This window comes from Epinephelus fuscoguttatus, linkage group LG13, assembly GCF_011397635.1.
Source record: "Epinephelus fuscoguttatus linkage group LG13, E.fuscoguttatus.final_Chr_v1".
Classification (NCBI taxonomy): domain Eukaryota; kingdom Metazoa; phylum Chordata; class Actinopteri; order Perciformes; family Serranidae; genus Epinephelus; species Epinephelus fuscoguttatus.
In genome coordinates, this window is record NC_064764.1 from 36,397,798 (window position 1) to 36,410,697 (window position 12,900).

The 12,900-nt window shown below is 43.8% G+C and overlaps 1 protein-coding gene across 1 annotated transcript in view; it reads left to right on the forward strand.

Annotated features, from left to right (window-relative positions):
* LOC125899774 (titin-like) overlaps positions 1 to 12,900 on the forward strand; it is a 53,425-nt gene that overhangs the window by 39,438 nt on the left and 1,087 nt on the right. The window contains exons 40-55 of the mRNA XM_049594315.1: positions 4,878 to 5,156; positions 5,402 to 5,968; positions 6,150 to 6,431; positions 6,509 to 6,787; positions 6,875 to 7,156; positions 7,242 to 7,520; positions 7,608 to 7,895; positions 8,015 to 8,293; positions 8,394 to 8,675; positions 9,995 to 10,273; positions 10,632 to 10,910; positions 11,027 to 11,305; positions 11,402 to 11,689; positions 11,788 to 12,066; positions 12,156 to 12,437; positions 12,561 to 12,833. Of these exons, the coding sequence (XP_049450272.1) occupies positions 4,878 to 5,156; positions 5,402 to 5,968; positions 6,150 to 6,431; positions 6,509 to 6,787; positions 6,875 to 7,156; positions 7,242 to 7,520; positions 7,608 to 7,895; positions 8,015 to 8,293; positions 8,394 to 8,675; positions 9,995 to 10,273; positions 10,632 to 10,910; positions 11,027 to 11,305; positions 11,402 to 11,689; positions 11,788 to 12,066; positions 12,156 to 12,437; positions 12,561 to 12,833 (4,776 nt within the window). The remainder of the gene's footprint in view (positions 1 to 4,877; positions 5,157 to 5,401; positions 5,969 to 6,149; positions 6,432 to 6,508; positions 6,788 to 6,874; positions 7,157 to 7,241; positions 7,521 to 7,607; positions 7,896 to 8,014; positions 8,294 to 8,393; positions 8,676 to 9,994; positions 10,274 to 10,631; positions 10,911 to 11,026; positions 11,306 to 11,401; positions 11,690 to 11,787; positions 12,067 to 12,155; positions 12,438 to 12,560; positions 12,834 to 12,900) is intronic.

A 12,900-nucleotide genomic window follows, 5' to 3' on the forward strand; every position in this document is an offset into this window, starting at 1 on the left:
CAATGCTAAACCACTGCACCACCGTGCCCCAGAGCATACAGTGGTCTCAATCATAGTTGGTCCCTGCTTGTTTTTGGAAAAAAAACCAAATCTCTGTAATAATAGAACAAAAGTTTGAAGGTAATCAATGCAACCTGCTACTACTGTTTACTTCTGTTGTTCGTAGCCCTTCGTTGATGACACATCCTTCATTACAATGGTTCTGATCAAAACTGGTGGAAATGGTTTGCTAGATAGCATCAAGGTTCCAAGAGTCTTGAATGAAACCGGTTTAAGAACCAGAGCTTATCCGGTGGAAAAGGGGTATCAGTGTTCATTGGTGGACAGGGTCTGCTGACTCGTGGGTATCGGATATGATTTTTTGTTTTACCTTCCAAAATCTGAAAAAGTAACGGCATGTTTTGGAGAATGAACAGCAGTAATGTAAAGTATTTGCAACAAGTTGTAAATTGGCTGTTTGACTGACCTTACAGGCAAATATAACTCTGCCGTAGCTGCATACATTGTTCTGTTTTCAGATCAGCTGATTGTACTGTAGTTGGAGTGTGTGTCTCACTTTTACTTTACACTGTGATTATTCCGCTTAGCCTTTTCTAGCTCAACCGTCACAGTGGAAGAAGAAACCCAGGAGTCATACTACACTGGCCTAAAGTTTCCAGATAAAACCAGAACACTTGAACTCAAGCCAGAGTCCAAACGCTATTCCAGCACTTTGGAGAAGAAAAAAGAAAAACCAGTTTTCCTCAGCAGACTTTCTCCAGCAGCTGTGACTACTGGAGAAACTGCTACGTTTACCGTCAAAGTGTCTGGTTTCCCAAAGCCCACAGTTCAGTGGTTCCACAGTGGGCAGCTTATAACAAGTTCGTCAGTGTACACATTTGTGCACGAGCGTGATGAGTATAGCCTGATCATTAACAATGTGCGAAGAGAGTTTGAAGGACCATACTCTTGTACTGTCAGCAATAGATTTGGCCAGTCGACTTGCACTTCTTATTTACATGTTCAAGTAAAAGAGCCGGAAAAGGAGGAAAAAATTGACAGCAGAAAGTTTGTACCAACTGGTAAAGCCCCAGAATTTACTAAAACGATTGAGTCTGTTCAGCTGTCTGAGGGAGGTCAAGCTTTCTTCAGGTACATTGTGACCGGAGATCCTCTTCCTGAGGTTCAGTGGCTCAAAGGCAGCTTACATGTTCAGCCTAGTGGGTTCTGTATCATTGTGAGCAACCCAGATGGATCCGGCTTCATTAATATTAAGAGTGTCAAACAAGAGAACAGAGGTGTCTACACCTGTAAGGCCTCCAACCAACACGGGGAAGCCTCTTGTACAGCTGAGCTGCTGGTTCTCACTGAAGTTCAGGAGGAGCAGACGATAGTTAAGAAGACAAAAGGTTTGAAAATATCAATGACCGAACAAACCACAGAGTCCAGATTACAGCAGGAAAGAAGTCTGTCTGATCAGATGATTTATACCATTAGCACCGAAGACCGGCAGATTTTTCCCAGTGAGGAGGTGGGAACCCTCAAAGAGCTCGATATCTCTGCTGCCACGCTTCATCGAGAGCAGGTTACCCACCAGACTGCAGTACTGCAGTCTCATGAAATACAGGAGAGGGTGTCTGTGGCCCCCGCTCATCCACCTCAGGCTTCAGCTGTTCCTATGAAACAGCTTCACATGGCAACTTTTTTATCTTCGGTCCAGGAGAAACAAAAGATCACTGAGCAGCACTCTGAAAGGATTCTTAGCCCTGAGATTGTGGAACTGGAGTTAGCCAAAGAGCAGCCATCGAAGCTTATGTCGGCCACATCTGAAGAGGTCCTCCCACTCACCACAGTGAGAGCTGAGGCCTTGACAGACCGGGCTCCAGAGCATGTGAAGACTTTGAATGAACCCAGACAGCTTGTTAGCAGTCACCAAGTAGATTCCACTCTTTTCATTCTTGATGAACCTTTAGGCTTTACCCACCGGCCAGAGGAAGAGAGGAGTTTCAGAGTCACAGAGGGGGTTAAGATTTTGTACTCGGCTCAGTCTACAGGGCAACTGCCAATCACAGAAAGACACTCTGAGCCTCTTCCGCCTTTAGATGCAGCCACTAAACCGTTGATTGAAAAAGAGCAAGCTAAGCCGGTGGTAGCACCACTTAATGAAACTAGAGTTACTCTATGCAAAGAGGAGGCTTTTGCAATACACAGACCAGAGCAGCAGAGCATCACACCACACAAAGACGTGGCCTGTAAGTCTGCGATAATGACTGAAGAGAAATATGAACTCCAGGGTGAACAGGCAGGACAGGTGCCAGGTATAGCATCATCTGTGCGTCTGCAGCCTCAGCAAGAGGGAGAAAGACTCTTGAATCTGCAGGTTATCAGTGATCAGGATGTTTTACAGTCTGAGGGACGGTTCAGCAGCGAAAAGCCCTCAGCAGAGCAGGCAGAAGCCAGGAAGAGTCCAACTTTGTTGCATTCAGTGACTCAAGAAGACCAAATAACTGCAGTTTGCGAGGCAACTTCAGAGTTCTCAACAAAAACTGATACTATTTCCATCCAACCGAAGAAGGAGTTACCGCCAACAAAATACCTCCAGTCAGTTCATTCTTTATCCGTTTTACCAAAGGAGGGAATATTTACCATCACTAAACCTGACCAGCAGATGGCAACACAGAAGCAGGAAAAGGCTAGAAGGCATGCAGCTACCTCAGACGAGAGAAGGGAACTCACTGCTGATTACCACCAGGATCTCGATGTGTCAGTGACCGGGGTTCAGTCACAGCTTCGAACTGAGCCTAGGCCTTCCAGCATCCTCACAGTCTCCTCCCAACCAATGCAGCTGCCGAAGGAGCTGCCTTTCAGTACCGAAGTCAAGCAGCAGCGAGCCCTAGTCCAGAAAGAGGACTACTGGAATATCATGCATTCTCTGAACGTCACAGACACCCAGAGTTTGGAGGAGGGCCACACCAGTAGCCTTACAACTGATGAGAAATTCAAACCAGAGATGAAAATTGAGCCTAAGATACCCAAAAAACCTGTTTTTATAGAGGAGAAGGCAGTTGCCACAGAAAGCTGTACAATCTTAGAAGCTGCTGAGCAGGACTTTGCAGTCCAGATCCAGGAGGGCCAGTCAGTCAGACAGTCTGTGTTGCTAGAAGAAAAACAGGTCATAACAGGAGAGCAGTCAAGTGAGATACATAAATCTGAGGGCTCAACCGTCAGCGTCATGACGCAGCCTAAACAAGTTCTGTTTGTTCACGAGTCTCAGGACTCTCTGACTCTACCTAAAGAACTCAACTTTGTCATCCAGATTCCCAAACAATCAAGTTTAAATATACGACGTCAGCTCAGAGACTCTCTTCAGTCTGCTGTGGCCAGCGAGCAGCCAGTGTTACTGGCTGATGTGGTAAAGGGTTTAGAGGCAGTGGAGGTACAGGAGGTGAAGGTTCAAAAAGAGCCCAAACGGCCCACATCTACATACCTGATCACGACACCAAGTGCCCCCTTGGAGATCACACTGTCTTTTGAAGGTAAATACCCTCAGACAGCTGACCTCAGGTCTGAACTCCAAGTAGCTCTTCATACTATGGTATTCCAGGAGCAGCAAAGTCTTACCTCAGAGCAGCCAGGCACCATGCAGATCGACAGGCCTCAGAAAGCACTGGTCAGATCAGCGCCGTCCAAAGAGGCGTTGTCATCTGTGGTGGACACTTTGATAGTGGCAGAGAGTGCAGTTGGGTTTCCTCATGCTGTGTCTCAGTCTGCTGCTATTAAAACTGAAGCTAGCGCTTCCTTCCAAAGCGCGACAGTTCAGAGTCAGTCTGAGATTCATGAGGCTAGGCAGGTAAGCAAGAAGAGGGTCAGGTCAGAGAGGGATTCCACCACTGCTGAGGTGACGGCCACAATGCCTGTGGGTCAGGTTCTGGTTGAACAACGTGAGCACATTTTTGTCCACAGAGAAACCAGAGAGGAATATCTTTCAGAGGCGATCATGATCAGTGAGTCCTCTGACAGTCTGGTAGATTACCCTGTCGTCATCGATTCTCTGGAAGACATTTGCGTTGAGACAAATGACAAGGCCATTTTCACCGCTACCATAAAGTATGTCACCAAAGTTAACTGGTTTTTCAACGGCCAATTGGTGAAATCTGGCAAAGAGTTCAAGTGTTCTAAAGACCACGACACATACACACTCGTAATCGACAAAGTTGACAAGGAGAAGCATCAAGGAGAATATGTCTGTGAGGCTGAGAATGAAGCCGGCAGGACTTCAACATCTTCAAGACTCACTGTGGTCTCAAGAGGTTTGATGATGAGCAGTTCTTTGATATCATCATCAACTAACTTCACACAATGATAAGATTTCCAAATCTGTTGTCTGCAAACCTCAACCATAAATTGGGACAGTGTAATAAGTAGAATGCCCATGAAGTCCTTTAAAAGACTGAAGTGAAAACACAAAGTCTCTTAAGGCTTCTGTGGGTACTTTCCAAGCAAAATGTGGATGTTTGAGGTTTTCACAAGACAGCAGGAACATCCTCACTTTTCTTCAAGCTCATCCATTTGTCCACATATCACCCCATATCCATTCCTTTGTCCTTCCAAGGAATCACCTTTGACTCCATGTCCTTAAACATCCATCAGTCCTCATTCCTGGTCCATTCCTCTTTGCATGCTTTCTATTCTTATCACAGAATCCCTTCCATCACATCTTCAGCCTAAACCTAACAACATTTTTCTCCTCCACAGTCACAACAGGATAACTCAGTGTGTGTCACTTTCCATCCCAGGTTCAATACATCACCACCTCCAGTAGAAACAGTCCTGTATGTTAACAATTCAACTGCTTCTCTTTATTTACTTTGTCTTTTTCTTTCTCTCCAAAAATGCAGTGAAACCTGTGTTCAGGCACAGAATTGTCCCCATGGAGATCAACATTGGCAACCCTGCCAAGTTTGAATGTGAAACTGAGGACGCTCAAAATGTGAGCTTCAAGTGGTTCAAAGATGGACACCCCATCAAAGAGGGTGATAAGTACAGGATTATCAGTCGCTTCTGCACTTCCTCTCTGGAGATTCTGAGCCCACACAAGGAGGATGGTGGTGAATACACCTGCAAGGCGTCCAATCAACATGGAAGTGATGAATGCTCTGCCTCTCTCAGCGTGACAGGTAAGAGCAGTGCATGTTTCCTTCGCCTTGCTGGTTTGAAGCTGTTATTGGTTTGTAATGAAACTTGAATCTTGAGCTGATTTCTTTTTCCTATGAGGTATCTTTTGCTGGTAGAAACTTTGCTTTTTCTTGCTTTCTTGCTCTGCTGGTTTGTTTGTGTCTCATTGGCAGGTTTTGGTTAAGGTAAATGAACAAGGTCTAACATATTACTACTAATGTGTTTCTCTTTTTCTGAATTCTTATAGAGAAATCCCCCCCTGCCTTTATAACTAAACCTGACCCTCAGACTGTGTTTGTTGGAAAGAGGGCAGTGATACAGTGTGTAATATCAGGATCTGCTCCACTGAATGTTGTCTGGTTCAAAGACAACCAGGCCTTACCCCATGTGCCGACACACTACCAAACGTCTTGTGACAGAAATAAGCACACTCTTGAGATAACCAAACTTGAGCCAGCTGACAGGGGGCAGTATGTGTGCAAGGTGTCTAATAATGTTGGGATGGCTGAGTGCAGCACGGAGCTGCGTGTTATTGATAAGCCCAACTTTGTAAAGCCCCTGGGTCCACTTGCTGCTGTGCTTGGAGGTCCTCTGCACCTGGAGTGCCAGGTGGATGAGGACACTGGAGTCACTGTCACCTGGACCAGAGATGGTAGAAAAGTCCATCAGTCTCCAGACTGTAAACTGTCTTTTGAGGATAAGACAGTCACTCTTGATATCCTAAAGACCACAATGAAAGATTGTGGAAATTATGTGTGTACGGTGACAAATGAAGCTGGGAGTGCAACTTGCTCCACCTCGGTGAAGGTACAAGGTAAGGGCTGTCTGGTAAATTTGGCTTTGGCTGCTGCAGCATTTGAAGCTGTTGTAAATCTGCAGTGCTGAAAATGAACATAACTGTATTCTGTGGTGTCTTAAAACTCTTCTCTTACAATGCTGAGTTGTTATTTTTAAATGACTTCATATTGGCTTCTTCTAACCACACACCTCTCCAGAGCCACCAGTCTTTGTAAAGAGGCTGGAGGCCACCACAGTCTGGAAGCAAGGCAGCACCGCTCGGCTGCAGTGCACCGTCAAAGGATCCCCTGAACTTCACACCACCTGGTTCTTTAACAACGATGAGTTGTCCGCTGGAGGCAGATATGACATTAGTATGAAGGATGGTGTCGCAACTCTTGAGATAAGGGATGTCATGTTGAGTGACACTGGGAACTTCACCTGTGAGGTTCTCAATGAGTCTGGCTGTGAAAGCTGCAGCACTAAAGTTACAGTAAAAGGTTTGTAGGCAAATTGATTGCAGAACCAAACTTTCAGAGTAAGAGCTCGTCTAACTGAACTGTCTGTTCCCCCTCAGAACCTCCATCTTTCAGAAAGGAGTTAGTGCCTTTAGAGGCTGTCAGAGGATCTGTAGCTGTGTTGGAGTGTGAGATTGCGGGCTCTGCACCGTTCGAGGTGGCTTGGAAAAAGAATAAGAAACGTCTATCAGCAGATAAGAAGTACAGAATAGTGTCACAGGGAGCCCTGGCCTCTCTGGAGATCCACTCATTTGAGAGTGCTGACGCTGGTGAATATGAATGTGTCGTATCAAATGAGGTCGGGTCAGTAACCTCAACATCAGTGACTAAACAGAGAGGTTAGTGATGTAAAGAAATAACAGGATATAGTTAATTTACTGTTCTCCTCTTGGCTGTTGTTTATAAAACAAATACTGTTATTTCAGAGCCACCTATGTTCTCAAAGAGGATCGAGAGTGCTACAGCAGTGTTGGGAAATACAGTGAAGCTACAGGGAACCCTTAAAGGCTCCGCTCCCATCACTGTTAAATGGATGAAAGATTCTGAGCTGCTGAGAGATGATGATCCAAATGTCAAAATGACATTTGAGAACAATGTCACCAGCATTTCCTTCTCCTCTGTTGAGATAAAACACGGCGGCAAGTACACTTGCCTTGCCGAAAACGAGGCGGGACAGCAGAAATGTGAAGCTGTCCTAACAATTCAAGGTTAGGAGATATTTTTTATTTATTAAAATTTTTTCAAAGTTTAGACGTAGATGATTTTAACTCTAAAGCTCATGTTGTATTTTAGAACCTGCTAGGATCATAGACAAAGCAGCATCCATCAGTGTGACTGCAGGAGAGTCAGCCACGTTGGAATGCACGATTTCTGGAAGCCCAGAGCTCAAAGTGAAGTGGTTCAAAGATGGGAAGGAGATGATCAGTGGCCGTAAATATAAGATGACTGTGAAGGAGACCACTGCCATCTTAAAGATCCTTTCAGCAGATAAAGGAGACACCTCAGAGTACACAATGGAGGTGTCCAATAAAGTCGGAAAAGACCAGTGCACCTCCTCAGTCACTGTGATAGGTTAGTTTTAACCAAGAATTCCTCTTTAATGCCAACTTTAAGATTTGGCCCTTGGTCACGTATCTTGTGATATATTTCCTTACACAGATCGCGCAGTTCCACCATCCTTTACCAGATCTTTGAAGAAAGTGGACGGGAGTATTGGTAGTGATGTTACCTTGGAATGCAGAGTTGCTGGATCTCAGCCAATGGTTATTACTTGGTACAAAGACGATAAAGAAATCCACAGCGATGACAAACATAAAGTTGAATTCAGTGAATTTAAAGCCATTGTGACCATAACCAGCCTGGAACAAAGTGATGGTGGCGTTTATAAATGCCGGGCCTCGAATGATGCTGGAGTAAAAGAAACCAGTGGTACTTTGTCCGTTAAAGGTCAGAAGAGTTGAATTACTTTACCTAGCTGAGACTGAATAAGAATTTGACATTACAAATAATCAGGAGCTATTGATAGGCTTTGAACATGTGTTCCTTTTCTTCCTAAATAACTCCAGAACCTCCAGTCTTCACGATGAAACCTGCATCCCAGGATGCTGCACCCGGATCAAATGTTGTGATAAAAGCAGTCTTTACAGGATCGGCTCCTCTGGTTGTTAAATGGTTCAGAGAGGAGAAAGAGATTTTCACTGGGGGAAAGTGTTTCATAAAGAAAGACTCCTCTTCAAGCTCTTTGGAGCTTCACTCAGTGAAATCCAGTGACTCTGCTAAATACACATGCCAAGTATCCAATGATGCTGGGAAGGTGGACTGCACTGCAGCCCTCTTTGTGAAAGGTGCTGTGTCATTCTTTCTTTTAAACACATGATTCACTCAACTGCTATTTTCTTTACTTAACCTCTTGTTTTTACTGTAATTGTTACTGTCAATTTACAGAGGCCCCAACATTTACAATGAAGCTTGAGCCCTCACAGCTGCTGAAATCTGGACTACCTCTGAAGTTGTCCTGCAAAGTGCAGGGCACTCCTGTTATTACCATCAGATGGTTTAAGAATGGCTCAGAAATCGTTCCAGACCACAGACACACAATGTCCTTTGACAGCTCAATAGCAACCCTGGATGTAGAGAACTGCTCTGTAGAGGACAGTGGAGATTATGTCTGTATGGCGTCCAGTGAAGCCGGCAAAGACCAGTGCAGCAGCACAGTAACAGTGAAAGGTTGGTTCAGTCTTTAGTCGTCCCCTACAGAGAGTTTACCCAGTTATTATTAGATAAACTTTAGACTGTTGACATGAAGTCTGGTCCACATTCTTCTTTAACGTGTTCAGTGCTGCCAACATTGACAGGAAACCTTAGCGCCATGAAGAGGTTATATTTCTGTCCACCACTGCAAAGACCTGAGGTTTGACTCATTGTTGTAGTTGCAGTAGTTTGCCGAGCAAAGATCTCTGAACAACCCCTGTTTGCATCAGTTGGAACATACCTTACATTGATCCACGATACTTTTCCTGGATTACAAGTTGCAAAGATATTTATCAATCATATCTCAGCTTCCACTAATTACTTTGAAATCTATTTGTTCTACACCAAATTGATCATTTTCAGCAGTGAAATGATAATTTCACAAATGTTTTCAGTCCCAGAGGCTGATCATCAGTCAGAATATACAGTTCTTAAGTTCTTCAAGAACCGAGCTGTGTTTCGGTTGCAGCATTGACTTAGGAGACCAATAATAGCCCCCCTTTCACCAGATAAGATCTGGTTCTTGAACCAGTTCTGTTCAGGACTCTTGGAACCTTGATGCTATCCCGTGAACCAGCCTGTGTTTCCCACAGTGTCAATCAGAACCATTGTAATCATGGATGTTTCATCAATGGAGGGCATTGCACAACAGAAGTAAACAGTAGTAGCAAGATGGCAGATCAGAGTAATAACCTTTGAACTTTTGTTCTTTTATAACCAATATTGGTTTTTATATATTAATGAGACCACTGTACGCTCTGTTTTCCCGATGATTTTTTCCTTAGCGTCTTTATTGTTGCCCTTTTCATCCTCTTTCCAAGAATATGACACGCCCACTTATATTGTCACTTAGGTCAAGGAGAACTTGCTATTTAGCTGAGAACCAACTTTTCTGGTTCTGAACCAATTTATTTTTGGTGGAAATGCGCCATGCATCCATTTTCAACCACTTATCTGAGGCTGGGTCTCAGGGGTAGAAGGCTGAGCAAAGTACCCCAGATGTCCCTCCCCCTAGTGACCCTTTCCAGCTCCTCCTGGAGGATCCTGGGGCATTCCTAGGCCGGACAAGTGTATAATCCTTCCACTGTGCTCTGGGTCTGCCCTGGGGCCTCTGAAAGGTTCAAAATTAGGTTTGGGAACCAGAACAGAATCAGTTCCATCAGTGGAAAAGGGTCATGAGAGTGGAGTGTTTGTCATGTGGAAGCCCTGAACAGCTAAATGAACTCTGTGGACCAGACTTATTCTAAAGCCCTCTATTGCCTTTAAATATAACCCTTACTGTCTTTGTTTTATAGAGCCTCCAGTGTTTGTGAGGCCTTTTGAATCAGCTGAGCTTGTAAAGGGGGGCGAAATTTTCCTGGAAGGAACCATTTCAGGTTCCCCTCCATATGAAATAAGTTGCTTCATCAATGAAAAGCTGATCAGAAATGACAAAAGGCATAAGATCAGTGTTGAAAACGACATCGTCACTCTTCATATTTCAAACTGTGAGCCTGGAGACGCTGGCACGTACCAGTGCACTGTTGCAAACGCTGTCGGGGAGACATCTTGTTCTTGCCTGGTTTCAATGAAAGGTTAGTCAAAGGACAAAATCTGCCGTCCAAGGTTATCTTTCTACATGTTGCCCGTTTGGCTATGAATTACGTTTTTATACAAATTTCAAAAAAATGATTTTTGGCTTTTTGGATTAACTCTGGAAGTAAACATTGGCAGAAATTTAACTCGGGCATCATGACATTTTCTCTATAATGTATTTTAGTGTGAAATAGTCAGTGTAATTTGTGAAGAGATAAGGTTGCAGCTCATGTTTTTCTTATTTATGCAGCCCAGTTCAAGGTTCAATCAGACATAAAGATTTGCAGTGTGGATCATCTGTGTTTGTGTAAATCCTCTTGCATCTTCCAGTCTGATTTTATGGTCTTCTCTCACTAGAACCACCATCATTTATTGAGAAACTAGAGGATATGTCCTGCACTGTGGGCTCTGAGATCTCTATGAAGTGTATGTTGTCTGGAGCACTTCCCATGACTCTCTCCTGGATAAAGGATGATCATGAGCTCACAGAAGACGAGCATATTAAGATGTCCTTTGACAACAAAAGTGCCGAGTTGAATTTGAGAAATGCTCAGTTATCCCATGGCGGGAAATATATCTGTAAGGCACAGAACAAAGCTGGGACTCAGAGATGTGCCGCTGTACTCATAGTAACAGGTTTGTAGGACATTTGTCTCTTGTCTTCACTGCTGCTGCTTTTATGTCAAGCTTGATGTTTTTTCTGTTGCATTGTTAAGTGCATAATTGTGTCATGGATCATTTTGTTATCCCAGAGCCAGCAAGTATTTCAGATCATGCAAAGTCCATCAGTGTAACGCAGGGTGACCCAGCCAGACTTGAATGCAGATTCTCAGGCACCAAACCGCTCAAGTCCAGATGGATGAAGGCAGGAAAGGAGCTGACCTCAGGCCGGAGATACAAAATAAAAACCACAAACACCAGCTCTGTGCTCACGATAGTTAAAACAGAGCAAAGTGATAGCGGTGAATACACCTTTGAGGTTTCAAACAAAGCTGGGTGTGGTTCTTGCGAGGCAGCTGTTACTGTCTTAGGTCAGTTTATCCTAAAGTTTTATATCCTTTATGACAAAATGTGACTGTTGTATTCATACAACCAACTGAACACTGTTTGCACTTTGTATGTAATAGATCAGATTATTAAACCATCTTTCACAAGAAAACTGAAGCAGACGGAAGGTATCAAGGGATCGTTCGCTCATCTGGAGTGTCTTGTATCCGGCTCCCTGCCAATGATTATACAATGGTACAAAGATGAGAAAGAGATCCAGACTGATGAGAAACACAAAAGCACATTCTTTGAGAATGTTGCTTTCCTGGAAATCAGTCGTCTTGACAGTAAAGACAGCGGCAGCTATACCTGCATGGCTAAAAACAAGGCGGGATCCACCCAGTGCTCTGGAATGTTGATTGTTAAAGGTCAGAACTCATCCTCAGCACTTTCTTGGAGTTTAAGGGATAATCATATTGTATATGTGGGTGTTATAATAGAAGTGTTTGGTTTTGTCCTCCAACAGAACCACCATGCATCCTTGAAAAGCCTGAATCCATGAATGTTTTGCCTGGGTCAAAGGTTAAATTTAATGTTCGTGTCTCTGGCACGCTGCCACTGATCACCAAATGGTTTAAAAACAAGAAAGAGATTTTATCCAGTATCGACTGTAATGTGATCAAAGACAACACCTCAAGCTCACTGGAACTCTTCTTTGCCAAAACCTCAGATTCTGGAGAATATGTCTGTGAAATACAGAATGATGTTGGCTCCACGTCGTGCCAGACGACACTCTTTGTCAAAGGTTAATATTGGTCTCTCACGTTTTTCAGTTTTCTTTACCTTGTAGTGATCACCATACTTAAATTCTGTGTGTATGTTTTTTTTTTTCAGAACCCCCGTTTTTCATTGAAAAACCTGAAGGTGTATCATTAGTAAGAGTGGGAGATAGTAAGGTGTTTGAGTGCACAGTTGCTGGTACTCCAGAGATCTCTGTGCGTTGGTTCAGAGACGGAGCTGAGATTCACCAAAGTTTCAAACACAAGATGTTGTTTTTGAACTCTGTCGCCACCTTAGAGATTTGTCAAGTTAGTGAAAATGACAGGGGAAAATACATCTGCGAAGCCTGCAACGAAGCAGGCACAGAGAGTTGCACTGTTGAGATCGAAGTGAAAGGTTGGTTTTCCTTTACACGTTCACATCTTATCTGCATTTGAGTTGAAGTCGAGGCTGAGCTTTATATCACATAACTAATACATATCAAAGTTTGCTCTAGCTTGATTTTCTTTGATATTTCAGAGCCACCTTTGTTTGCTGAAGAGCTGATGTCTGTTGAAGTTGTTAAAGGTTCCACTGCAGCATTTGCTTGCAAAGTCGTAGGAACTGCCCCATTTAAGGTCACATGGTTCAAAGATAACAAGCCAATCAAATCCAGCCAAAAGTACATCGTTGATAGCGAAAATGTGAGTTTGAAGATCCAGGACTGTAAAGTGGAAGATGTTGGTAGTTATCAGTGCATCGTAGCCAATGAGGCTGGAAGTTGTACTGGCTTTGCAGCTCTGTCATTGAAAGGTTGGTTTTACTGATGATCACACTGACATACATTAGACATACAGCAATGCTCACTTAATGGTTTTAC